This window comes from Lithobates pipiens, unplaced genomic scaffold (genome assembly GCF_037356315.1).
Source record: "Lithobates pipiens isolate NorthernLeopardFrog02 unplaced genomic scaffold, aLitPip1_a1.2 Scaffold_13, whole genome shotgun sequence".
Classification (NCBI taxonomy): domain Eukaryota; kingdom Metazoa; phylum Chordata; class Amphibia; order Anura; family Ranidae; genus Lithobates; species Lithobates pipiens.
In genome coordinates this window covers 32158037-32185184 of record NW_027507718.1, presented here as the reverse complement: position 1 = coordinate 32185184, position 27148 = coordinate 32158037, and the positions used below count along the sequence as shown (strand labels likewise).

Below are 27148 nucleotides of genomic sequence, written 5' to 3'. Positions count from 1 at the left end.
TCCTCGGTCATCTTCATCCCCAACTCTTCCCATCTTGTAAAATATGGGGGCCTGCTGTCATCTGGTGGTGTTATTAGCATTTGGTAAGTCAAAGAGACCGCATGAGATAGAGTAGACTGGTCCAGGCACAGCCGTTCAAAATCAGTGAGCGGTCTCTGAAACAACGACGGGGGAGGTAACGATTGTAGAAAGTGTGACATTTGGACTTTGAATGAATGAATGAATGAAATACTTGTATAGCGCACAATGCGAACTGAATCGCCTCTAGGCGCTGTGGCGAGCTTTGATCATCTGCTAAAAGAGGAAGGTCTTGAGTTTTTTCCTAAAAGCCAGGTGATTTTCTTCCAGGCGGATATTGATTGGTAGAGCATTCCATAGCCGAGGCCCTTGGACAGCGAATCTCCGATCACCCTTGGATTTATACCGGGCTTTGGGCACGAGGAGGAGGTTTTTGTTGGCTGATCGAAGACTGCGGTTTGGTGTGTAATGATTTATTTTCTCCATTAGGTATTGCGGAGCTTCTCTATGCACGCATTTGTGGGTGAGGCAAAGGGTCTTGAACGTGATCCGATTTTTTACGGTTAGCCAATGTAAGCTCCTCAGTGAAGGAGAAATGGATTCCCAGGGTTTTTTTCCTGTTATCAGCCTTGCCGCCGTGTTTTGGATCAGTTGTAATCGCGCAAGTTGATATTGTGGTAATCCTATGTAAAGCGAGTTTGCGTAGTCCAGTCGTGAATTAATGATTGTTCCAACTACCACTGCTTTGTCATTCTTTGGGATAAAAGGGATGAGTCTGCGAAGCATGCGCAGCAGATGGTGAGATCGACTGACTACAGATCCTATTTGCGCATCCATTGACATTTGTGCGTCTAAAATAACCCCGAGACTCTTCGCTTTGGTCTTTGGGGAGATAGTCTGCCCAAAGACGGTTGGTGGAGACCAGGAGGATTTGGTTGCGGGCTTATGATTTGGGTGTAAGATAAGAAGCTCTGTCTTTGATTGGTTCAGCTGGAGGGAGTTGGTGGTCATCCAGTCCTCTATTGATTTGAGGCAGTTTTCAAGTTGTTGTTGGTGATCTTTTTTCCCATTGATCCGGAAATAAAGTTGCGTGTCGTCAGCGTAAGAGTGGAAGCAGAGATCTGAGCATCTGATGATTTGAAGGAGTGGGCGAATGTAAATGTTGAAGAGAACGGGTGACAACGGAGAGCCTTCAGGGACTCCGCAGGTGACTGCCCGAGTTTCGGAGAGGAATTCTCCTAGTTTCACTGTCTGTGACCGATTTCCTAGGAAGGACGCAAACCATTGGAGATCTATGTCTTGGACTCCGGCTACTTCTGTGAGGCGGACGAGTAGAGTATTGTGATCTACTGTATCAAACGCTGCACTTAGGTCTAGCAGTACGAGGAGACATGGCTCTCCGTCATCTGCTGCTTCGAGGGCGTCATCCCAAATCTTGAGGAGAGCTGTTTCTGTTCCATGACCCGGGCGGAAGCCTGATTGCAGCGGGTCCAGGAGTTTGTGAGTATCCAAGTGAAGTTGTAGCTGATGTACTACAGCTTTCTCTATGATCTTAGAAATGGTGTTGAGGCTTGTAATCGGCCTACGGTTGTTTGGATCCTGAGGGTCCAGGTTTGGTTTCTTGAGTAGAGGTTTGACGATGCCTTGTTTGAGGATGCTGGGAACAATCCCTTCATGGAATGATCGGTTTATGAGGTGGGTTATGGTTGGAGCCACGATGCCAGAATGATAATCCCGCCAGGCCTGTATCATTCATAATTTGTTGTCCCGTCAGCCAGCTTCCCCCCGAGATGTAGTCACGCGCCTGTGACCTTCCCGCTGTTCTTAGGTCATAAAATCTGGGGTCATGCAGACCGGCCGTGAATGCTGGATTCCCCACAATGGGTAGGAGTGGCAATGGTAGTGGCGCTAACAAAAAGTCCCAAAAAGCCTTCAGGGCCAATCTACTAGTTTCCCCCACTGTGGGATGGTCCACGATCCGCTGGGTGATATTTCCCTGACACCAGGGGAGGGAGTCAAGCGGTATCCCCGCCAGAACTTGTTCCACCTCCACCCACTGCTTTAATGTCCTATGACGACACCAGTCCAGGACCCTGGTTAGGTGGCAAGCCATGTGATATAGGCTGATGTCCGGAAACGCCATGCCACCCCTGAGTTTGGGGAGTCGGAGAATAGATTGTGCCAACCGAGGTGGCTTCTGTGCCCAGAGGAATTCGACTAGGGCTCGATTCACCACTTTGAAAAAAGAGGTTGGGATCTTAATAGGAAGCGCCAGTAACTGGTATAGAAGGCGAGGGAGTACGTTCATTTTTACTATGTTGCATCTTCCAAGCCACGAAAACATGCCGCCCTGCCAAGACCGCAGGTCGTTCTTAATTGTGGACAGTAACGGTGGAAAGTTCAGAGAGAAGACATCTTCCAGTTTTCTGGGGAGGCGGATCCCCAGGTACTTGATATGATCTGAGGCCCATTTGAAGGGGAAGTCCTGCTGCAGTAGTTTTAAGGTGGAGGTCGGCAGGGATATGTTCAATGCCTTTTATTTCTGGTAGTTGACTCAGAACCCCGATGGCCTCTCATAGGTCTTCAACTCTGCAAGCATGTTTGGGATCTAAATCAGGGGGTTCGACAGAAAGAATAGAAGATCATCTGCGAAGGCAACAATTTTGGGTGAGAGAGTTCTATTCAAGTGGAGGCCTGTAATGTCTGGATTATTCCTAATGGTCCTTAAAAAAGGCTCCAGGGTCAATATAAAGATGAGAGGTGACAAAGGGAATCCCTGGCGTGTACCGTTAGTGATCTCAAATGCGTTTGAAAGATGGCCATTGACCTTCACCTGAGTAGAGGGGTGAGAGTATATAGCCTGGGCCCAGTGTAGCATTCTTTCCCCCAGGCCTATAAAGCACAGCGTCTCTGACAGGAACGTCCAGTCCACCCTGTCAAGCGATTTTTCTGCGTCGTGGAGAGGAGCATGAGGGGGGTTCGGTGACTCCGGGTGGCATAAATTCGATTTAGCTCTTTGGTCGTATTGTCCCTGGCTTCCCTCAGTGGGACAAATCCAACCTGGTCAAATGGATGAGGTGGGGTATGTGTCTTATCAGTCGCATGGCCAATATTTTGGCGAAGATCTTTAGATCAACGTTTAAGAAAGCGATCGGCCTATAATTTTGGCATAGCAGGTAGTCCTCCCCCTCCTTCGGAATCACAGCGATATGAGCTCTAAGTGTGTCTTTTGGCAAGATCCCTCCCTCAACCTGCAGTGTTGTATGCTGCGAGGAAGTGTGGGGTCAAAAGGGGACCAAAGGTCTTATAGTACAGCGGGGAGTAGCCATCCGGGCCCGGCGCTTTCCCCAGTTTCAATTGTGCTATCGCCGCCATAACTTCATCTGCTTCAATGGGTCTGTCGAGGTCTGTCAGTTCCTCTTCAGGGATGCAGGGGAGGCCTAATCTCGTGATGATATATATTTCTACTTTATAAGTAACCCTATGGTGGTGCAAATTGATGACGCACGTCCATGCCCTTTTTACCTGCATGCAATCAAAAAGGCAAAGGGGTTCTAAATTGACTAAATTGCATCAAGTTTGTAATATTACGTTCTAAATATTTAAAGTGCTTCTAAGTATGTTTGAATGTTTTTTTCTTTTTTTTTTTTTAAATGTATGTTTATTGAAAATTTTTGGAGCGAAAGAACTACAGATATGTTACAATAGTCGTTGATATCAACAAAACATAGCGTTGGAATCATCTTTCAAGTTACAAAAAGGAAAAAGAAAAACATATACAAGTACCATACGGGAAAAGGAGGGAGGTACACCATGTATCTGTACACAATGATTGCACAATGAAAAATTAAAAAAAACTGTTGTGTGGGTAAGAGGTGAAGGCACTGATGTGATACCCCAGTAGGTCGCCCTAGGATTGAATAGGGAGTTATCCCAGGGATCCCATAGCTTAGGAAATTGAGACAGGGAGTCTTGAACTACTGCCATCATATGTTCCATCCTACGCATCTGTGCAATGGTTGAGACTACGTGAGCTTGTGTTGGAGGTTTAGGAGATAGCCAATGGACAGGTATTACTCTTTTTTACTCAGCTAGAAGTATAAAGGCCATCAGTTTTTAGCATATTTAGGGATACCCGGGACCGGAAGGCCCAGTAAGTAGTGTGTTGGATTCAGCAGGATATCTCTCTCTAAGACTGATTGGGGCAAGGATTGAACCATGGACCAGAAAGGTGTGATCAATGGGCAATCCCAAAAGATATGGTAATGCGTGCCCACATCTTGTAGGCATCTTCAGCATAGTCGGGATAGTGTGGGATCATATTTATGTAAAACTTCAGGAGTTTTGTACCAGAACATCAACACCTTGTAGGCTGTCTCTCTCTGCTCCACGCACCTAGAGGCTTTGGAAATGGAAGTCCAGATCCCCTGCCATTGAGGGAGAGATAAAGGAATGGGTAGAATCTTGGCCCATCTCCGCATATAGAGGTGAGACTCCAATGTTGGTGGTAATGAGTCATGGAGAATCCTGTATATAGAGGATATGAGACCTCTCTGATGAGGACCATGGGTACATAGAACCTCAAAGGCATTGGGTTTTTCCAAGGCCATGGCAGGAGATATGGAGCAGAAATAATGTTTAAATTGGAGATAAGTAAAAAAAGACTGTTGTGGAATTTCACATTTGTTTTGGAGGTCTGGGAAGGACATTAGTTTGCGGGTCACTGGGTGGACCAGATGGCGGAGTTGAAAAATGCCTGTTTGAGACCATGGAGCCATAGCCACAGTAGAAAGGCTGTCAGGTATGTCTGGATTGTAAATAACATTTAAAAGGGGTGGGCATGGGGAAGAGAGAGAGAACCTCCTGTGGCATTTTTTCCAAATGGATAAAGTAAATAGCATTGGTTCTAGGCTTATGCGTTTTAAGTTGTGTCATAGAAGAGGATAAATCGGACTATAGCATAGAACAAGGATGAACGGGGCTGGTAATGCTCATCTCCAACTCTGCCCATCTACTTGTTGCAAATCATGATGACCAGGAGACAGTCGCTGATAAGTGGACAGCATAATAATACTTTACAATATCGGGTGCTCCTAAGCCTCCATGTGAGCGCAGGGCAAAAACAACTGTGTGGCCAATTCTTTGTGATCTGTTTCCCCATATGAATTTAGTGAAGGCCCGTTGAATGTTCCGAAGCTGAGACATAGGGAGAGCAATTGGCAAGGTTTTGAAAAGATACAGAAACGTTGGGAGTATAGCCATTTTGAGAACGTTTATCCTACCCAGGAGAGATAAGGGACAGTCCATCCATTTACGGAGTAGTCCGTGCGTTTCTGAGATTAAGGAGAGGAAGTTAGCTTGGTACAATGTGCGGTAGGATGCCGTTAAGTGTATGCCTAGATATTTGAGTGACACAGGGCACCAATGATAAGAGAAGTTGTTTTGTAAAGAAGCAAGAAGTGTAGGAGGGACATGAATGGGGAGGGCTTCAGTCTTAGCTGTATTAACTTTATAACCTGAGAGTTTGCCGAACGTATCTAATATGGGAATGTTTTGCTTTTATATTCAGTAGTGCACAACCCTTTTATCACTGGTACCAAGTCTTATCCTTTTGCTTATATCATATCAAAAGTCTGTGTAGCTAAACACCAACAAATACATAAATAAATTTGTATTACATTAAAATACATGTCAGTTATATGTATTTTTCATTTTTGTTTCCATTTGATTTCTTTTCTTCTACTAGGCATCAAAATCGTGAAGCTGAACCTAAAGACTATGATGTTAGTGAAGTTCCTTTGGGCAAGAAAAATTTATGTCATTCTTCATATAGGAGATTTGGAAATTCAGATTCAGAAGTGAGTAGAAATTGGACTTCATACAGCACAGTGCGCATTTTGAAATTTCAGCAAATTTCTGTTATAATTCAAGGCTTTTGAAAGAAGACTGCAGAAAAATATTTCTCTTTTTTTTTAATACTGTATTGCTTTATTGGGCGTTTAAAGAAAAATCCAATGACATTTCAAGCAGACAAACAACAATGTAACAAATTAGTATTACATTTTGTGTAAGGCCGGGTTCACACCACTGCGAATCCGCGGCGTTTTCCCGCATCGCATTACTCCCGCCGGCAGTTCACACTGCCCTATGCGGACGGCTGGGAGTGTCAATGATATGTTAATGACACCCCCAGATCCGTCCGCATATCGCAGTGCGATCTGCCGACTCGCACAGGAATGGGATCGCATGGTGTGAACCCCCATGCGATCCGATTCTGTTGCGGACCAAAAAAAGGGTCCCGTGCGAGTTTGCTGCGGGAGCGATGCGAATTCAGCCATACTATCTGTATGGCTGAACTCGCATCGCTACGGAGATCAGATGTGATTTGCGGTGCGAATCACATCCGGATCTCCCCCCGCAGCAGTGTGAACCCAGCCTAAAGGACTGTACTTGTTATACATGGCCTCCTATATAGAATTGTAAATATTTAGTAGTTCTACTTAAGCACAGAAACTCTTATCATAAAGAAAGGGGGTCAGGAAGCATTACACCGTAAAATTGTTAATAAAAGGAACAAAGAAAAAAAGAGACACAAAAATAATAGATTAGAAAAATATGTAATATTATATTTTGCTACTTTGAAATATCTGTTGAACTAGAACTCAAGCAAAAGCCATGTTTTGTTTGGACAGAGTGGGTTATCGGTTTCCCTTCAGTTTCTGTCCTCTGGTGGAGGTAGCCTTCCCAATTGTCTGCAGCTTGGCCAGTAAAAATGTAAGAAATAAAGTTGGAAACCAGGCGAGGCTAAATACAATTTCTTTTTTTTTCGTCCAAGGAGTACACATGTTCCAAACAGAGCCAACACTAATGCCGGGTACACATGGTCGGATTTCCGACGGGAAATGTTTGATGTGAGCTTGTTGTCAGAAAGTCTGACTGTATATATGCTCCGTCGAACATTTGCTGTTGAAATTTGCGGGCAAAAAAGTTTGAGAGCAGGTTCTCAAATTTTCCGACAACTTCACTTGTTGTCGGAAAGTCCTATTGTGTGTACACAAGTCCATCGCACAAAAGTTCATGCATGCTTGTAATCCAGCCGAAATAGCTGCACTGGCTATTGAACTTCCTTTTTCGCGGCTCTTCGTACGTCTTGTACGTCACCGCATTCTTGACGTTCGGAATTTCTGGCAATATTTGTGTGATCGTGTGTATGCAAGACAAGTTTGAGCCAACATCCTTCGTAAAAAAAATCCACGGTTTTGAGCTCACTCCACCAGGGCAATTGGAACATCTCGGGCCTTCCGACATCAAGTGCGTAAGGCGGCGACTTGGTCGTCTGTCTATACCTTTACAAAATTCTACAAGGTAGATGTCAGTGCATCGGCTGATGCCTGTTTTGGCCGCAAAGTTTTGCAGGTGGCCGTGTAATTTGCAATTGCACTAAAAAAATTCATTTTTTTGGGCAAAAAACACAGTTCTTTAAGTAAATGCACTGTTGCATTTGTTACCGCAAGTTTTTGAGGCGGTTTGTAAGGTAGTGACTCCCAGATTTGTTGGTTAAAGTTCTATGCTGTTCCCACACTCTGTTTTATACTGTTTCTCACATGCCATTGTGGGTGAAGTTTATATGCTGTTTCCCACCCCTCATTTTGGCACTGCTTGGGGACGTCTCGGTGGTCTAAGAAAGGAGCTGTGTCAGTCGGTTAATGTAAGAGAAAATAGGATTTTTTGTACTCACCGTAAAATCCTTTTCTCTGTAGTTCACCAGCTGACTCAGCACCCTCCCCCCCTCCTATTTCTTTTACGTTTATACTGCTTGTTGACGTACTGAGTTTGCAGGAGGCAGGCTGGGGGGTTGTTACCTAAGGGACCACCCCCTGGGCGGAACTAGAAAGTTCTGGTTTTGTTGTACATGTTAACATGTTCTGTCTAGTCCTCTCCTGAAGGTGGCATAACAACCCGATGGTCTAAGCCCTTGTACACACGGTCAGACATTCCGACAACAAAATCCTTTGGATTTTTTTGATGGATTTTGTCCGAAAGTGATGTTACATACACACGGTCGGACAAAGTTGTCAGAAAATTTGACGATCGTTCGGAAACGTGATGACGTTCGGTCGTTCCGACGGGACTAGGGCTGAAACAACTAATCGATTAATCGACAACTAATCGATTATGAAATTAATCGATTACTATTTTCATAATCGATTAATCGGCCAGTAACAAAATGGGGTTAAAGTTAATGAGTCTGATGATATTTACTAGATTGACCCTTTAATAGTATATCTCTCCTCTAATAGTATATACACTATATATCCTCTAATAGTATATACACTATATCTCCTCTAATATTATATACACTATATATCCTCTTATAGTATATACACTATATCATTCCTCAAATAGTATATACAGTATATCCCCTCTAATAGTATATACAGTATATCCCCTCTAATAGTATATGCAGTATATATCCCCTCTAATAGTATATACATTATATCTCTCATCTATTAGTATATACAGTATATAGCCTCTAATAGTATATACATTATATCTCTTCTAATAGTATATACAGTATATCTCTCCTCTAATAGTATATAGTCTCTAATAGTATATACAGTATATCTCTTCTAATAGTACCAGTATATACAGTATATCTCCTCTAATAATATATACAGTATTTATCCCCTCTTGTATATACAGTATATCTCTTCTGTCTGTTATTCTCTGAGTGGATTAGATATTTTGCTCCCTTACCATATAGTTGGTTATTTATATTTACCACTGAATAGAGATATTTAAGAATAAATTGCCTTTTTTTTTAAACTTTACATATTAACTAAATTATACACCACACTTTTTTTTTTAAGGTTATTAACTGATTAATCGAAACAATAATCTGCCAACTAATCGATTATGAAAATAATCGTTAGTTGCAGCCCTAGACGGGACTACGTTCACCCTAGTAGCCAATAGCTTTAGTCTCGTAATTTGATCTGAGCATGCGTGGCACTTTGTCCGATCGGAATTCGAAAAATGACTAAATTAAAGAATCTTACAAAGTTATTGCATTTCAGCCAATGAATAAATGTTATCTGCCTAACATACTGGCAAAATATAAATACATAATTTGTATCCTTTTCTGAGTTTTCTTCTTCATTGTCTCATGTTAACACTAGGGGGCGGACTAACACTTGATGCTAAAGAGGGTTGTGATTACTCAGTTCCACATTTTATTTTTAGGAGCGTTGGAACAAAGAATTGTCCTGTAAAATATTTAATAAATGTGCTAGGAAATATTTGGAGCTGGCTAATTTTACAGTTTACTGCAAGTGATTGAAAACATTTAGACGTTGCATATTATTACAAGAGATGAAAATGTGCTATAAAGGGATCTAAAATATTTTGGATTGTGTAAGCTTTTGTTGTGTACAAAAAATATTTGCATTTTCTATGTTGGTTTAGCAAAGATGTTATCTGGCTAAAAAATGTGTTAAAGTGTATAAAAAAATTAACAATGAACTTCTATTGGTCTGCCAAAATGCCTTTGAATGTGTTTTTGTTTAAACAGAATCTGTTTGATAACTGATCAAAACATATATACTTGGTGATTGCGCCAGAAATTATTATTATTAAAAGGTACTTATAGAACGCTGTCAATTTACACCGTGTTTACATATACATTGTACAATCACATCGGTCCCTACTCTCAAGGAGCTTACAATCTAGGGTAGAAATCAATTGCTGTCCTGCGTCCTGTGCACTCTGCAGTCTTATCTCAAGCATTCTTATGTTCCTGTCCAGGTTACATGTGTGAACTACAGAACGCCCTCTATGTTATGGAAATGAGAGCGGAAGGTTTGCTGTAGTCCTAACACACTACCTGCCATTAGGTGACATTACTGTTACCTTGTCACCCTAGAAAAGGACGTGTGTTGCTGACAAGATCACTAGGTGTAAACAAAGGGAAAAAAGCCTGGAAAAAAAGAAAACGAATACAGCCACCACAACGAAAGACTGATAAGCTGCAATATATAAAATTTTTGTTCTTGGGTATAGATATTTTTTTTCTTATAATGTTCAGATATTAGTTATGAGAGGTGTTCAAAAAGGAATACAATACAATAAAATAAATTGTATAGACCTAAGTTTAGTGAAAAATAAAATCAGCACAATACATATTACTCGCTATCAATGTGATGTGCCCCTTGTGCTGCAGGGCTCCTGCTTTAGTTGAAATCTTCCAATACCACCCCCTCCCGCAAACACAATATTTTACTGCAGTGGGGGTAAGTAGAGATTAGGAACCTGTCATGTGCACTCATCAAGAGTACTGACTATACCCACCCTTTCTGCACCCCTCTTCCAATCATAGAAGCTGTACTATAGCTTCTATGATTGGAAAACAATCTGTGAATTGAGGAGGCAGACCTTTCATTCATCCGCCCGTTTACCATGCTGTTGATGCTATTGTGTTATTTTCCTTTTTTCTTATTTTTTTTATTTTTTTATTTAGTGAATAACAATTTTATGGTACTTAAGGGGCACTTCTTTTATTTTTTACCTCTAAATCTCATAGATGGTGACCTTGCAGGAGCAGTGCCCTCCTAACTATCTTGTATTGAATGTTATTGTTGCTTTATTGTCTACTTTATATTGTAAAGCGCTGCACAAACTGTTTTCCGCTATATAAACCATGTGTATTAATAATAAACCAGCCCCTGGGTATGAGATGACCAATGTCCACTCTTGCTGACCTCATTGCTACATTGAATAAGAATTTTATGGTACTTAAGGGGCACTGTTTTTATTTTAACCTCAAAATCAGCTCCTTGGTATGAGATGACAGCTGCCTGCTCTTCCTGATCTCATATTTACTGTATTGAATAGGAATTTTGTGGTACCTAAAGTGGTTGTAAAGTCAGAAGGTTTTTTTTATCTTAATCCATTCTATGCATTAAGATAAACAGCCTTCTGTGTGCAGCAGCCACCTAATACTTACCTGAGCCCCCTCTCTATCCTGTGATTTTGTAGGGTTGTCTCGGCTGCCCGCGACTCCCCTCCCCATTGGCTGAAACAGCAGCATGGCACCATTGGCTCCCGCTACTGTCAATCAAAATCAGTCAGCCAATGAGAAGAGAAAGGGGGCAGGACTAGGCTGCAGCTCCGTGTCTCAATGGATACACAGAGCTGCAGCTTGGCTCGGGTGCCCCTATAGCAAGCTGCTTACTGTGGAGGCACTCGTCAGGAGGGAGGGGCCAGGAGAGCTGAAGAGGAACCTGAGAAGAGGAGGATACAGGCTGCTCTGTGCAAATCCACTGCACAGGGCAGGTAACTATAACATGTTTATTATTTTTAACAAATAAAAAACAAAACAAGACTTTACAATCACTTTAAGAGGCACTGCTTTTTTTATTAACTCTAAATCAGCCCCTGGGTATGAGATAACAGTTGCCTGCTCTTGCTGAACTCATATCTACATTGGCAGGAAAACATCCACCAGCTGAAAGCTTTTAGCTCAGGGCAAAGGTAAAATTGATTAGTTTAGTTTAAAATATCTGCTCTAATTGCAATAAGTCCATTGTGTATGCCACAACAGTGTACCTCATTGGGTCACTACTTGTGTTAAAAGGATAAAAAAGAATTTGGAAGGAGCTTCTAAAGTCCAGAAACAAGATGCTGTAAAAATGTATATACAGTGTTAGAGGTGGTACTAGGCTCTTTACTATTTATATTCCCATTTCCGCTTAGTGTATATGGCACTTCTGTAATGTTAGGATATTCCTTCATATGAATTGGTTCAGTGTTGGTTTCCCTAAAGCATAAAAAAACACTGTATCAATTTGCCTAATGCCTCATCCACACAGTTGGAAATGTCAACGGAAAAAGTCCGGTCGGATTATGTTGTCAGAAAATCCGATCATGTGTGGGCTCTATCTGACTTTTTCTGTCGGAATTTCAGACGGAAAAAGTTTGAGTGCTGGATCTAAAATTTTCCGACAACAAAATCCGATCTGACTTTTTCCGATCGTGTGTAGTGAATTCCGACCCACGCATGCTCAGAAAAAATTTGGAGATGAAAGTTATTGGCTACTGGCCTCTACGTAGTCCTGTCGTACATGTATAATGTCACCTCATTCTGAATGATCAGATTTTCCTACAACTTTGTGCGACTGTATGTATGCAAGACAAATTTCGGCCAAAATCTGTCGGAAAAAATCTGACGGATTTTGTGCTCGGAATGTCCGACCGTGTGTATGGGGCATAATAGTCCAAAAGTCCCTTTCCTAAATGACATACAAAGTCATGGAAACATTTTTTTTCCCAAATCCATATTTTGTTTTGCCAGTGATTGGGTGTAGTCTAAATTTCAGTTCACATTTTTTTTTTGCTAAAGTTTATAATCAGTGCGATATTGGTAAAATTGTTCTTTACAGAGCCAGAGACTAAAGTAAACCATGAAATAAATTGAATGAATACAGTTGAATTAATATATTATACAGTGTGATATTTCATGCAGTAACACAATGCAGCTGATCATTCTCATTTTTATATAGCTCTAGTTTACTCCATATGTGTTTATATTCAGGACTGGGTCACTACAACACATCAACATTTATCCCAGATTCAGTTAAAAGATGAATATCAAGTCAAAGAGGTTCCTAAGAAAATGATCAATGAGGACAACATCGGTATTCTAGATATTAAGAGGTAACCTTTTATTTGTATTTTTTATGAAATGTTGCTTTATGCTTAAATTAGAACTCTGAATACATCAGATATTTATATTAGACATACTATGAATATCACTAAGATATTGGTTCAGGGAAAATCAGAGGACTTTGTGAGCAAGACTGGAAGAAGGTGTGTGTGTCTATAGCTCACAGTCTAGGCTACACCTAAGCACTGTAGTTTTTGCCAATGACTTTATCCACATGATAGTGCGCAATGCATGCATGACCTGTGTTACAGCATTCTTCAGTTTAGTTTCCCCATTAATGTATACACTAAAGAAGAGGATACTGAAACGTCATGAGAACCCTTTTGCAGCTCTAAAAAGTAACACACATAATTTTTCCTTTTCAGGTCAACTGGATGCCCAGAAAAAGGATTTGGAGCTGTTTTGCCACACCATAATAAAGATCATATGAAAATGTAAGTTTACAGAATGTATCAAAATTGCTAATATACAAGAAAGAAAACGCATTTTGGAATTTTGAGGTAACCTTCAGGGACTGGGCCCTGACCAAAACTGTTGGTCAGCCCAGAGTAACCCCTCAGTTGCGTGCCTACTAGGGGCATGGACTCCTTTCTTTATTGAAAGACTAGCCTTCAATCAATACTTTTCTCTACACTGTTGCTGGACTTAGACTTTTGAAGCTATTCAGCATTCTGATCCTTAGCCTAAATTTTGAAGCCCGGAAAGACTTATTTTGCTTTTGCAGCTCTTCCTCTGTGGATATTGAAAATATCCTGATAAGCTGTTTGTTTCCCCCATGTGTTTATTATCCTGGTATCCATTTGGTGAGGAGTTGGTGCAGAAGTGGCCATTTCCTAGTGTTCTGTCCTTAAATAGAACTAAAACCATCGATTTATAAAAAATCTTCCTTGGCATGAAGGCATAGCCCCATCTTTAAGAATGGAGGGACAATTATTAACCTTTGCAAATCAACTTGCATCTCCAATACTTGTGTACAGGGGGTGGTATCCCAGGGCTACTAACTGGAATTTTGCTCCCTGCCCCTCAGTTTTTCACCTGTTAACTTCCTGTGTTACCATACAAATTAGCAGATCTCTATCAATGCTTCTAGAGTCTTCCAGGTCAAGGTTTCATTTCCTCAGTTCCTGTGGTAGAACATTTTCTGGGTTTTAGTCCAACCTGTTCACTATTCCTAAACCCAACTAAGGGCATACATGCCATGCTGGATCCTAAAGCTATGAATGTCTTCATTCAAGCCCAGAAAGTTCTACATGGAATCCACCAAATATGTTATCACCTCCCTTCACCAGCGAGACTTCTGTGGACATCAAGGATGCAAACCTGCATGTCTTCATACAGCGCCTCAATGTTTCCTAAATTTTTCTGTGGGCCTACACTACCAGTTCATGGCTTTGCCCTTCAGAGTCTCATCTGCACTTTCGGTGTTCAGCAAGATGCTGGCTCCAGTATTAGCCCTGGTGAGCTCTTGTGGCATACTCATTGTGTGATACCTAAAACTGAAGTTTAGTTTTTTAGTTATGTGTAGTGGTGTGTATCCCATTACTTGAAGACAGATCCTTCTGCTAAAAATCCTTCCTGCTGTGCCTCTTCAAGCCACTGGATACTGTCCTAAGTGTCTGTCTTCCAGCACTGTGAGAGTTGACTGCATGAGATGCTACTGATAAATCAACTGCCTGCCTGTACAGAGGTAAGGGCAGAGTGCTCTACGCAGAGTCTGCAGGAGCCTGACATTGCTGTGCATTTATTTTATTTTTTGGAAAGGTGAACTTTGCCTTTAAAATGTAACTTGCATAAAATAATGACAACTGGTAGTATGGCCACGTGAATGAATGATTTGGAAGTTTGAGGTGAAATTTAGAAATAATAGGTAATGTACATGTTTTTAGACTAATATTTATTTTCAGTTAATATTAGCAATGCTCCTTTAGAACTAAGAAAATTGTGGCTTATCTATATCTATTGTAACACTACATTTTTAGATTACCTAAGGTGACATAAGAATGAATGTAATGCAAACACTCTGAAAATGGAAGTGAAAATAGAGCATGCATGCGCTCTTGCAAAACTGTGGATGTATTTATCATTTATTTGATAAGACGTTCACTCAAAATGTGCAAATTTTTCAAGATTCTGTTTTCAGTATTCACTGCATTTATCACAGTTTGCATCAAGCAAATTTCACCCATGATTGTAGGAAAGATGTATACCCCCTTGCTGATGAACGGGTTTTAGGGGTCTCACAGACTCCTAAGTGTAAAATGTAAATAAATACAACTTACAAAATAAAAATTAATTTAGCATTTCAGAGGCCAACAATGGCTGAAGAGGTCCTATGGTGTCCGATTAAGCATTGGACTTTCTTCCATACTGCTCAAACTCTCATTTGAGGCCTGTCATATTTCCCACACTTGGCCTTGGTTTAAGGGGCCCAGGGAACTCTGGGATGGAGTTCCCTGCGACATCATACGCCAATATTTGCGTAATTAATCTAAAAAATGTATATACTCCAGTTCTCATTTAAATTGGTTGATCTATGTTATAAAAACTGAGATATTGGCTACATTGAGCTGTAGAAACCATACATTACCTTAGTGTGGCAGACTATGTAGAAATGGTATAACTTTGTAAAACATTTTTCTGTATTCTCATATGGCTTTCCCATGGTTGTCAGTTTTCTTGGAAAAAACTGACCTTCCTATCTTTTTTTCTTATGAATAACATCAGTAGAAATTGGATTTGATGTTACCATGTAGCAAAAGTGATAACTTCAGAGCTTGTCATAATTAAAGTGTCACTAAACCCACGTCATAAAAAAAACTATCAATAAATGTTGTATCGCATGCTTTTCCTACTCACATAGTCACTATGATTTCTGTGTTCTGTATTCTGCAAAAAAACTGGTTGATCCTGCTATTCTCTATCTCCACCTTGTGTTCATGTCCCCAATGCAGCTAGAGATTTTGCTGAGCAATGTTGGCAGCTCTGCACATGTTCAGTTTTCAGTGTGTTTCAATGCTGAGCATTTCCTCCCTGTCAGGAACCATGAAATAGACGGAGACAGAAAATGCAGTAAAAATCACACCTTTTAATAAAATGGTAAACATGGTACAACTTATAAATGTAGTCAAACGTAGCCAAATTGGGTAGTCAGAACAAGCCAGGAAATCAGGGGGGAGCCAGAGATCAGCATAGTCAGAGGCAGCAAGCAGGATCAGGAACCAGAAGGGACGTCAGCCAGGCAAGTCTTCAACAGGAACACAGCAGAGACTCTCTAGATGTTTGATCAAGGCGAAGGCATTTGATGAAATGAACCAGGCAGTTTAAATAGCCAGGAGGGGCTAGCTGTAGGCTTGACTGACAAGCAGGAGATGATCAACAGGTGAGCCACTATGAAACGATTAATTCAGGCAATTAACCGACAGCTGAGCAAACTGAGCACAGAGAAGGAAGGACTGAGAGCCCAGCCCTGACACTCCCTATTACATGTGAGCAGCCCATGTGACTAAAGAGTCACACATGTAGGCGTATACACAGTGCTAAATGACAGCCCACTCTCTCCCTCCACCTTCATACTCACTAACCAGCTAAACATAATAGGGGAGGGATATTACATGTTGATTAATGGAGGCTTCACCTCCCTGTTTTTCTAAGACACAAATTGGAGGGGGCGTGACACAACCTGTGATTGGCAGAAATCCGCCCACGTCATGTGCCATAAAGATTTGATTTCAAATATATATTTCTATGACAATTTAAAACCGTTTATTGATATTAATTATTTTTACTCTGTATTCCAAGAGGCTGCTTTTTGTTTTTTTATAATGTGACCAGCAGCAGAGGACTAGAAGTTCCTTCTGCTTATGTTTCCTTGTAGACAGGCTGGGAAACATCTAGGTCATGTAACATAGGAAAAAGGTACTTAGATTTTTTTTTTATTAACCCCTTCCCGACCAGCCGCCACAGTTGTACTGCGGCAGGTTGGCTTCCCTGGATGAATCGTCGTACGTTGGTCTGCCTTTTGATCACTAGGGGCCACGCGCTCGCCACCGGAGGCATCTGTCAATGTTAACAGACAGAACTCCGTGCTGTCAAGGGTGAGGAGAGTGATCTGTTGCTCATTCTATGTATGAACAATAATCGGTCTCCTCATCCAGTCAGTGCCCTCCCCCCACAGTTAGAATTACTCCCCAGGGATCACAGTTAACCCCTTGATTGCCCCCTAGTGTTAACCCCTTCCCTGCCAGTGACATTTACACAGTAATAAGTGCATTTTTATAGCAATGATCACTGTATAAGTGCCAATGGTCCCAAAAATTTGTCCGATCTGTCCGGCATAATGTCGCAGTCCCGATAAAAATTGCAGATCACCGCCATTACTAGTAAAAAAAAAAAAAAAAAAATCAAAATGCCATAAATCTTTACACAATTTTGTAGACGCTATAACTTTTGTGAAAACCAATCAATATACTTATTGCGATTTTTATTACCAAAAAATTTGTAGAAGAATACATATCAGCCTAAACTGAGGAAAAAATGTGATTTAAAAAAATTGTTGCTCTTTTCTTGTTTATAGCGCAAAAATAAAAACCGTAGAGACGATCAAATACCACCAAAAGAAAGCTCTATTTGTGGGAAAAAAAGAACGTCAATTTTGATTGGGCACAGCGTCACATGACCGTACAATTGTCAGTTAAAGCAACGCAGTGCGCCATATCGCAAAGAAATGGCCTGGTCATTGAGCAGCCAAATTTTCTGGGGGTGAAGTGGTTAAAATAATTACAGTCATCCATATACAGAAAGAGAAGGGATAATGAGAATTAAACTGTGTGTTTAGTATCATTTTAATGTTCCATTCAGATACTTGTTTGGATTATTGCAGTTAATTCTGTGCAGACAAACCCACAAAAACTGCATTTTTTTGCAGCCTACAATACAGTTTTTAAATACATATCGGTTACAGAAATAACATCAATTATTACTGCATTGTGTAGAGAAATCAAACAATTGGTCTAATGATTAAAATGTTAGACTTGCCTTTGCCATAAATGATGAGTACCCTAATCATTTACTGTAAGAATATAATTAGCAGTTAAAGTAACAAATTATATCCCGACCTAAGAAATGTACCAGCTCCCAATGATCTCACAAGTCATACTGACATTTTAATGTATTAATAACAATAACACTGTTATTAAATGGGTAGTGTAGTGTCAGCATAATAAAGTGTAACATTAATGTGTTTTTGTGTTTTTTAGCTGTTGTTAAAGTAAAAGAATGTTAGTAAGAAGCTTGCATGTCTTTTTTTTTGCTTAAAATCCAACTCCAGCTGAAATACTGTATACTTCCAGATGGAGTGGTTAGAATCTTCTGTCTTCTATCTGTCTCTACTCTGATTATTTCCCAGTTGATCACTGAGACAAAGTATGGGGAAATCTTTCCTGATGGGCATATACAGCAATAAAATAATGTGTGGTCGCTGATACAAGAAGTGTGGGAAACAACCCCAAATGGTTTAGTTTTTTTACTGCTGCTTTACCCTCACTGGGGTGATTCCCTTCCTTATTTCCGCCTTTGACACCCTGCATGTCACCTAGGGCTGCAACTAACGATTTTCATAATCAATTAATTAGTTAATAACCTTAAAAGAAAAGTGTGGTGTATAATTTAGTTAATATGTAAAGTTTTAAAAAAAGGCAATTTATTTCTAAATATTTCTATACACAGGGGTAAATATAAATAACCAACTACATGGTTAGGGAGTAAAATCTTTAATCCACTCTGAGAATAACAGACAGAAGGGATATATATATACTATTAGAGATTGAATCTGAATCTGGTAAATATCAGACTCAGATCAAATTTTTTATTTATTTAAAGAAAAAAAAAGTTAAAGACTGTTTTGCAGATTTTCAAACAGAACTGTAATATTATATGCTGGCCATACAAAAAAAATGTCATTTTAAGAACTTTGTTTGATTTTCTAATTGTTATTGGGGTCAAATCGACGTTGATGTTTTCAACCACAGTGACGGGAAAATTTAGAAATTATAGAAAACTTCTTGGTCAAAGGAATTTTCAGACAGGTTTTATTTTTGTTCAGAAATTATTATTATTATTATACAGGATTTATATAGGGCCGACAGTTTACGCAGGACTTTACAACATTAATTACATTAATTTTAAAATAGAATGTTAAAAGCAACTGAAAATTTCATGCATTCTTTCATTCAGCGAATGTACAAAGGTTTTTCACATGAATATTCTCATCTGAAAATTGATCCATGTGGCCAGCATTAAGGCTCGGTACACACCTATATAGCTTGCTTTTTGATCAGTTTATGCAGTGCTTTTTGCTGTGCATGTTGATTTTTGCACACGCGATTTTGCAGCGATTTGCGTTTTTTTTCTTTTTTTTAATGCCTTTTTGTTGGCCAATTTGTTGTTGGGCAGATTAAAAAACAAATTTCTGCAAAAACGCGCTGCATGCTTTTCTGCAGCTTCTCCACTGAAGTATATTGAACCCAAAAAAGCACAATTTTACGTTGGAAAGGGTCAAGGACCTTTTTCAAATACGCAGCAGCTGAACAAAGCATAGATGTGAACGTTAAATGAACTTTAGTGCGTTTCTGCAAAAGGCAGCAAAAAACACATGGGTGGGAAGCAGGCCTAAGACATTTAGTAACATAATGGAGTTAAAAAAAAAAATAGCCAATTCATAGTAAAAAAATAGCAAATAATCGCTACTGTAAGGTGTTTGTTTTTTACTGTGCAACAGGAAAAGTAATATTTACAGTAGAAATGATTTGCTCTTTTTGTAATATTAAGGGATACTTTTTGTTTTTTTTAACCCCATTATGTTACTAGCCGATTAATCGATTATGAAAATAGTAATTGATTAATTTCATAATCGATTAGTTGTCGATTAATCGATTAGTTGTTTCGGCCCTAATATCATCTACAGTAAATTACTGTTGTTATTAACTATCCCTTCCTTAATATATAAAAAAGAAAAACATGGGAGTATTAATAAATTAGGCTGAATGATCTTCTGTATACTGTATAGATAAATGACTGTGTACACAATAGATATGGAAAGAAAACTCATGTTCATCAGGGATGGGGATTGCGTTTTATCTGTCTAGACTGCATGTCAGTCTCATGTCAGAAGTATACATTTCTGATGACAGCTCTCCTTCCTGTCACCTCTCTTCTGAGTTATATGGTAACTACTGAATAATATATTTACTGGCTCATAAAGTAGTGAGCACCGTGGATGACATCCTCTTCCTCTGATTACTGAGCTGTGCTATCATTTACAGCAGAATTGATAACCCTTCTAATGCTGCGTACACACAATCGGAATTTCGGCCAGCAAAAGACCGATGAGAGCTTTTCATCGGAAAATGTGACCGTGTGTATGCTCCATCAGAATTTAGCTGGCCGAATTCCCGCTAGCAAAAATTTGAGAGCATGTTCTCAATTTTTCCGATGGAAAAACTTTCTATCGGAAATTACGATCGTGTGTATGCAATTCCCACTCGCAAAAACTCACGCATGCTCAGATTCAACTACAAGATGGAAACTATTGGCTACTGGGTACTGAACTTCCTTTTTCTAGTCCCGTCATACGTGTTGTACATCACCATGTTCTTGACAGTCGGAATTTGGTGTGACCGTGCGTATGCCCGACAGCTTGAGTGAAATCCCATCGGAATTCTGTTGGGAAAACCATCAGAGCTTTTTCCGACCAAAATTCAGATCGTGTGTATGTGCCATTACACTAACCACTGCATAATGTCCTCCCTTCTTTCTCATTGTACCTGTATGGAAAACGAGTGTGAAGCCCCATACAGACATCAGATTTTCTGCTGATTTTTTCCTTCAGATTTACCAAAACCATATAATATGAGGTCAGACCTTAGGAGTTTCAATGTGCATGCAATCCGGCAGGCCCTTGCACTACATGGTTTTGGTAAATCTGAAGACAAAAATCAGCAGAAAATCTGATAGTGTGTATGGGGCTTGATTCTTTCAACTCTCTCAAAGCTCAACTAACAATTCAATTTTATTTAAAAATACTAGTGATGTTATCAAGGCTTAAATAACTGTTATATTTGGGGGAATGCAAAGCTCATCTCTTTCATCTCATAGCTCAAACTGTGCAAAATAACAGGGCCTTTTTTTTGCTAATTAAAAAAAATAGTCCGGCAGGATGTAAAGTCGGTTTCTATTATTACTCTATTTTTCCAAAGGAGCAGAGTGTTCTACTATGGTATACCATCAACACAAGGAAGAGACTTTACATTATTACATTTTATATGCAAACTAAAATGGTGAAACATTTAAGACTTGGGCTTGGTTCACACTGCTGCGACTTGGGATCCGACTAGTCGCGTGATGTGAGAAATGCCATGTTAGTCAATGAGAGCTGTACTAAATAGCACTCCTGTAATTGCTCCGACTTCAGAAAAGGTTACTGTACTACTTCAAGGTGACTTCTATCCAACTTCTATTCTATACTTCTATCAAAGTAGTTCTGAAGTTGCCAGGAAGTTGTCTGGCAAAGTCGCACCGCAAGTTGCCCGACTTTCAGGTCGCGGCAGTGTGAACCGAGCCTTAGACCCCCATGCACACTATTCGATTTTCTGCAGATTTTTGTCTTCAGATTTACCAAAACCATATAATATGAGGCCAAACCTTAAATGTTTAAATTTGTATGCAATCAGGCAGGCCCTTGCACTACATGGTTTTGGCAAATCTGAAGACAAAAATCTGCAGAAAATCCCTCCTAGATTGTTAGCTCTAACGAGCAGGGCCCTCTGATTCCCCCTGTCTTGAATTGTATTGTATTGTAATGTCTACCCTAATGTTGTAAAGCGCTGCGTAAACTGTCGGCGCTATATAAATCCTGTATAATAATAATAATAATAGTGTGTATGGGGTCTTAGACTGCTTCATCAGAACACAAATTGCAAAATAGCAAAAGTTGTACTATGTACTGTACTATGACCAAAGCCAGTTTTTATCAAGACTATGAAATTATATACATTTTTTTTTCTTTATAGAGATAAACATGTATTTAAATGTTGATTGTGATTATTTTGCTTTTTTGCTCTACTTTGTAGACATCTGGACACGACATATGCTACAGACTATGTGGCCCCTTATCCTTGCACAGCAACTTTAGTAAGTATTTCTTTTGGTTTACATCTCTATTTATTTTAGTTTTAAATATTACTAAAACTGGAGTTTTGATTTGTTTTACTTTATGTAAGCAACTATAGGACCTACATGGCTGAAGGGTCAAATCACCCAATAATGTTATTTCATTTTTATGTCTAACTCAGTGGGGTGAGCTACTTGCTGAATTCTTATATCTCTTGGATTCTTCAGTGATGAGACTTCCACCCACTTTTTCAACTAGATCTTAAAGGAAAGACTACTCCTCCACCACTAATTTTTGGCTATTGATTTTTTTTTTTATTTCTCCTTCCTACCTTTAATGATGTACCTTGTGTACTTCTGTCCCAGCCTCGCTGCAGCCCAGAACGTCATTTCCTGCTGCTTGGCCGCAGCCTTCTGGGAGCTGTGTGTGTCCTAGAAGACGACAGAGCCATTCAGAAAGCACCGCACGACTCGTGCATGCGCAGTAGGAAACCGGCGGTGAAGCCTTAAGGTTCCACTGCAGGTTTCCTGTAGTTAGAATGTTTCCTGTAGTTAGAATTGCTGACTTTTAAAAAAACAAAATTTGCGGCCGGAACATCGCTTTAAACTGGAACTTCACTCTCTCAATCAGCATTGACTATTTTTGCTCCTCTTGCTGCTACCATTAATAAATGGATAGGAAAGTATATCATATTTACTTGTTTTAAACTTTTTTTTTACAATTCTTCAGTTACTTCCTGCTTTCCATGCCTAGGCAAATTATGACATACATCCCAGGAGTTTTTTGTAGGGGATGAGGGGAGGAGGGATTTTCTCAGCTATGCACACCCTCTCCTGCTTGCATGCCTGAGCCAAGGGCAGATGGATTTCAGGAGGTAAATGCTACATGAATCATTTGACCTTATTCAAGATGGCCACAGCCTGGAATGCTAAGTGATTTTTCACCAAAATAAAGCATGGAGACATGAATGGATGGGTGAGTTTGCTTTGGATATTAAAAAAAAAAATATTTTAATAGCACAGTTCCACTTTAATGGCAAAATGTGGTCTGTGCCTGAAGCAAAATAAACGCTTCAGGCACTGATGTCATTATGCTATTAACATTTTTGTGAGCGGTGGTGTTTTTTGTTTTCTTGCGGGGTCAACGCGATAGTGTTTACTTATATGACTTCCCAGTAGCAGTAGTTTTTTAATTTTTCTGGTGGCATCTGAGGGAGAATTATCGTTATTGGATGTGAATACCAGTTGCAGCAGGGTAGGTTAGAATGATTATTGCTGATCCTGGATGTCTTTATTATAAACAAGTTCATGTTGACCTCCCAGCATTTAAGATCCAACTTGGTCTAACTGGTGAGTTACCATCCTAACCTTGTGGAGGTGATCAAATTTGCATGGAGGGAAGACTCACGTCTAGCCCTGCAGTTGTATTCTACATTTGAACCAAAGGACTTTAACATTCTGCAGACTGCTGTTTTTCTATTGTTTATTATTATTTATTAGTAATACATTGTTTTAGCACAAATGTATTACACAATGTTATATGACAACTAGGCAAAAGAGGGATTGAGGAAAAAGTGGTTGAAAAGATATAGAAGAATCTCACACATTGTCTAGGTCCCTGGTGTCCTACACATGGCCCACTGGCTGCATGTGGCCCGCCGGACCCTCTGTGTGTCTTGCTCTTGGGCACCAATTAGAGAGCAGGTTGCTAGGTGCTGGAAAGCTGTGTTTCAGCACTGAAAGACTGTACTGCGGGCAGAGTTATGTAGTGTGTGCAATCAGCTACAGGGTACTCTACAGGTCCATGGCTGTGGTCTTTCTGTTTTGGAACCCAATCCCTGAAGACCCCTTAAGAGGTATTTCCATGGTGACAGGTGATGCCTGGACTTTATGTATGGTCCAGAATTGTAGACAGGTGACAGGTTCACCCTGTATGCTTCTGACCATTACTGTTAATTATGGATTGATATTTGATGTGATATTCACTACAATGTTGTATAAACTTTTCAGTTTGAATCTAAGGCCCCTTACACATGGGCCAGATCTGTTTCTGTCTGCAGCAGTCCGCTTTGCTCTATGGGCAGTTGGATGTAAACAGATTGGCTGTCCGTTTAAAACCTACTACACCCAGGGTGCACAGGCTTACCCTATATTCTGACTACTACACTGTGAGTACCCCACAGGGGAATACCCTTACAGATAGCTATGGTGGAGACCAGGCAAACGGGAGCCATTGCAAAGCAGCAGGCAAACATTCGCTCTGCCGATCTCAGAGTAACGATGTGCCCCTTTCACTGGAGCAGGAACTGACTCTTTTAATTCTATTTCAGGTATACAACATGTGGCCTGTTTAACAAAAGCATAACTTTCTGCATCTACTGAATGTCACAGTTCCTTGGATAAATAGTGGCCTTAATATACCAGGGCTCAAAAATACCACGTCTCTTCTACTCCTGAATCCCGATATTCCTGAACTAGATGAGGCAGACACTGAAGGGACTGAAGGGGACATAGAGACAGAATTGGAGAAAGCTGCAGAAGATTTTACTTTCCCAAAATGCTGCTATATTGAAGAGGGAGCTTCACACAACATGCTTGCTAATGTGGAAAGTCTCATTGCTGCTGTCTGCAAGAGCCTTGTCATTGTGCAGTTTGATTCTCATCAAGCCCCTTTGGGTACAAGGAGACCTGCTAAATCCTTTACAACATCCCCTGCTTATAAACAGATAGAATATGGAGTCTGAGATGATTGGATCACTCCAGAAAGAATTTTTATCCCCCCCCCCCCCTCACCAAATCTTTGCCCAACTCTATCCAGTGGAAAAAGAGTTCACAAAGAAAAGATCGATTCCTGTAGGTAATCCTGCTTTCTCAGTCTTAAACAACCATCTCTCTACTCTTATTGAAGATGTTGCTTCTTTAAAAAAACTGCAGCTAGAAAATTTAAGCCACTTTTAAAGATTTTTAATCTTGCAGCCACAACCCTGCAAACAACTGTCACTGCAGTTTCAGTATGACATACTGCAACTAACTGGACTTGGACAATGAACAACCAGCATTATCAAAATTGTGTCTTAACAGAGCGATTACAGCAAACACCTTCTCAGATTTTTTGTGTGGATGCCCTATAACATGTGTCAACCACAAGGCCCGAATGTGCCCCTCCCCATGCTATTTCATGTGGCCCTCGCACCCAGTGTTTTTTTTAGCTGGAACATGGCAGAACTCCATTACACCACCTCCAGCTCTCACCCTCAGCTCCACTCACCACTGTCACTTGTAAACACAGAAGCCTTCTGTGTTTACAAGGACAGCTTCCCTCTTGCCGGCTTTCGCAGATCCCTTTCTGCATGTAGCCAGGATGGAGACGGGGGGATGCAGGTGCACTGGGGTATATGGCAATGTGATCCCCAGGTGCAAAGACGCTGACCAATGATCTCCCTGCAAGGGAGGGAGAGAAGTAGAGCTGTCTACGCTAGTAGGAAGTACTAGACCAGGGCTGGGTAGATGAGATCCAAGGAAGCTTTTGGGGGGTATGAGGGCTATGAAGGGAAATGTGTGCAGAAGTAGGGGATGGGGAAGAATAAATCAGAATTCAGAGCTGAGGAGCGGTGGGGGTGAGATGTTGACAGCCTGTGAAAGAGAGCTGAACCCTGTACACTGAGCATAGCACACTCCTAAACCCGGCACTCTGTATGTAGCGCACTCCTCAACTCTGTATTCTGTACACAGTGCACCTCTGAACGCTGCACTCTGTACATAGTGCACCCCTGAACTCTGCACTCTGTGCATAGGGCACCCCTGAAATTTTAATTTGTACATAGTGCACCTCTGATTTCTGTACACTGTACATAACACATTCCTAGTATTCCTAGTATTTATTGTCCCACATACACCATTCAATTCGGTTCAGCGGGGAACGTGGTTGAGTTCCTGCACCTATTCTCTGAGAAAAAAAGCCCTGGATAAATGTATGTAGTCTTACAGATACAACCGGCCCTTTGAGAGAAACCATAATGCGATGAGACAAATTTTCAGAATAGTTCTAATCTCCATTCACATGCTCAGTCTAATTACTAAAAGCTTGGACAGCTGAAACTGCCTGTGTACAGTGTCTCACATGTATGCCTTTTCAAGGCAGATGTCTGAAGATGCACTTGACTAATTCATCAAAGATGTCACGGGGGGTGGCAGGATTTACTTCCACAGTGGAAGTGGACTCTACTTCCTTAAAATTCATATCACCTAACCGCTGTACCCAGGTTTTAACTTCAAAACTAAAGTGCAACCCTAGCTTTCTGGGTCACAAAGCCCAGTAAGTCTTTCCCATAGCCCTCTTCCCAATGAAGGAATGCCCTCACTCCTAAGAGTGGGGGGACATCTGTTCTAGGTTGCCTCCCTCTGGGTAACAGGTGTCCCAGAAGTGTAGGTTCAGTCCTTGGTTTCAAAGGGGTACAGAGTTCAAAACTGTACCTTCTTCACTATTTTCTTCTCTCGATCAACCACAAACTGCTCAAAGGACAGTCAGATTTTCAGAATGCCGTGAACCATCTCGTGTCCCATGGAGTAGTTGGGCCAGTACCTCTACAAGTCAGGTTCAAAGGATTTTCCTGGTACAAAAGCCCAATGGGGGTGTTTGTTAAGGGATTTTAAATCCAGAATATGACAAATACCTTCAACTTCTAAAATTGTGGCTGGAATCTGCTAGGTTGGTAATTGCCCCTCTGAGACAACAGGTCTATATGGCATCCATAGACATCCCAGATTCTAATCTGCATGCTCCCATTTATCCACCTCACAGTGCTTTTTGTGCTTTGCAGTAGTAAACAATAATTTTGTAGCTTGTCGCACTGGCCTTTACACAAGCACCCCTTCTTGCTTTTCTCAGAACTCAGAGTATCTAGGTGACAGGCTAGCTAGGCAACCTTCTCCTGAAGAGCTCTTCTCCTATCCAGCTATCAGCAAATGTCCACGGGACAATTCAAATGCTGCAGGCTTTTGGTTGGATGATAAATGTAAAAAAAAATCTGCTATCCAATCTTGTGTTCACCTGTAAAACTTGGGCTTGGCCCTGGACACATCTCAAGCAAAGGTTTTTCTTCCAGAACAGACATTGTCACCTGTGGAAGCCAAGCCCCCCATCAACATCCTGTTGTTCAGAGCAGTTCGGATGTAACCTTGGACCCCCCTTCTGTGAGGATACTCAATCAGGGTGCAGTTGGACATTGCCATGGCTGTGGCCTA

At 40.7% G+C, this 27148-nt stretch overlaps 1 protein-coding gene across 1 annotated transcript in view; it reads left to right on the top strand.

The window, feature by feature from the left end:
• Positions 1 to 27148, top strand: part of CFAP95 (cilia and flagella associated protein 95) — a 70175-nt gene that overhangs the window by 8042 nt on the left and 34985 nt on the right. The window contains exons 2-5 of the mRNA XM_077474960.1: positions 5765 to 5876; positions 12608 to 12729; positions 13105 to 13173; positions 21865 to 21925. Of these exons, the coding sequence (XP_077331086.1) occupies positions 5765 to 5876; positions 12608 to 12729; positions 13105 to 13173; positions 21865 to 21925 (364 nt within the window). The remainder of the gene's footprint in view (positions 1 to 5764; positions 5877 to 12607; positions 12730 to 13104; positions 13174 to 21864; positions 21926 to 27148) is intronic.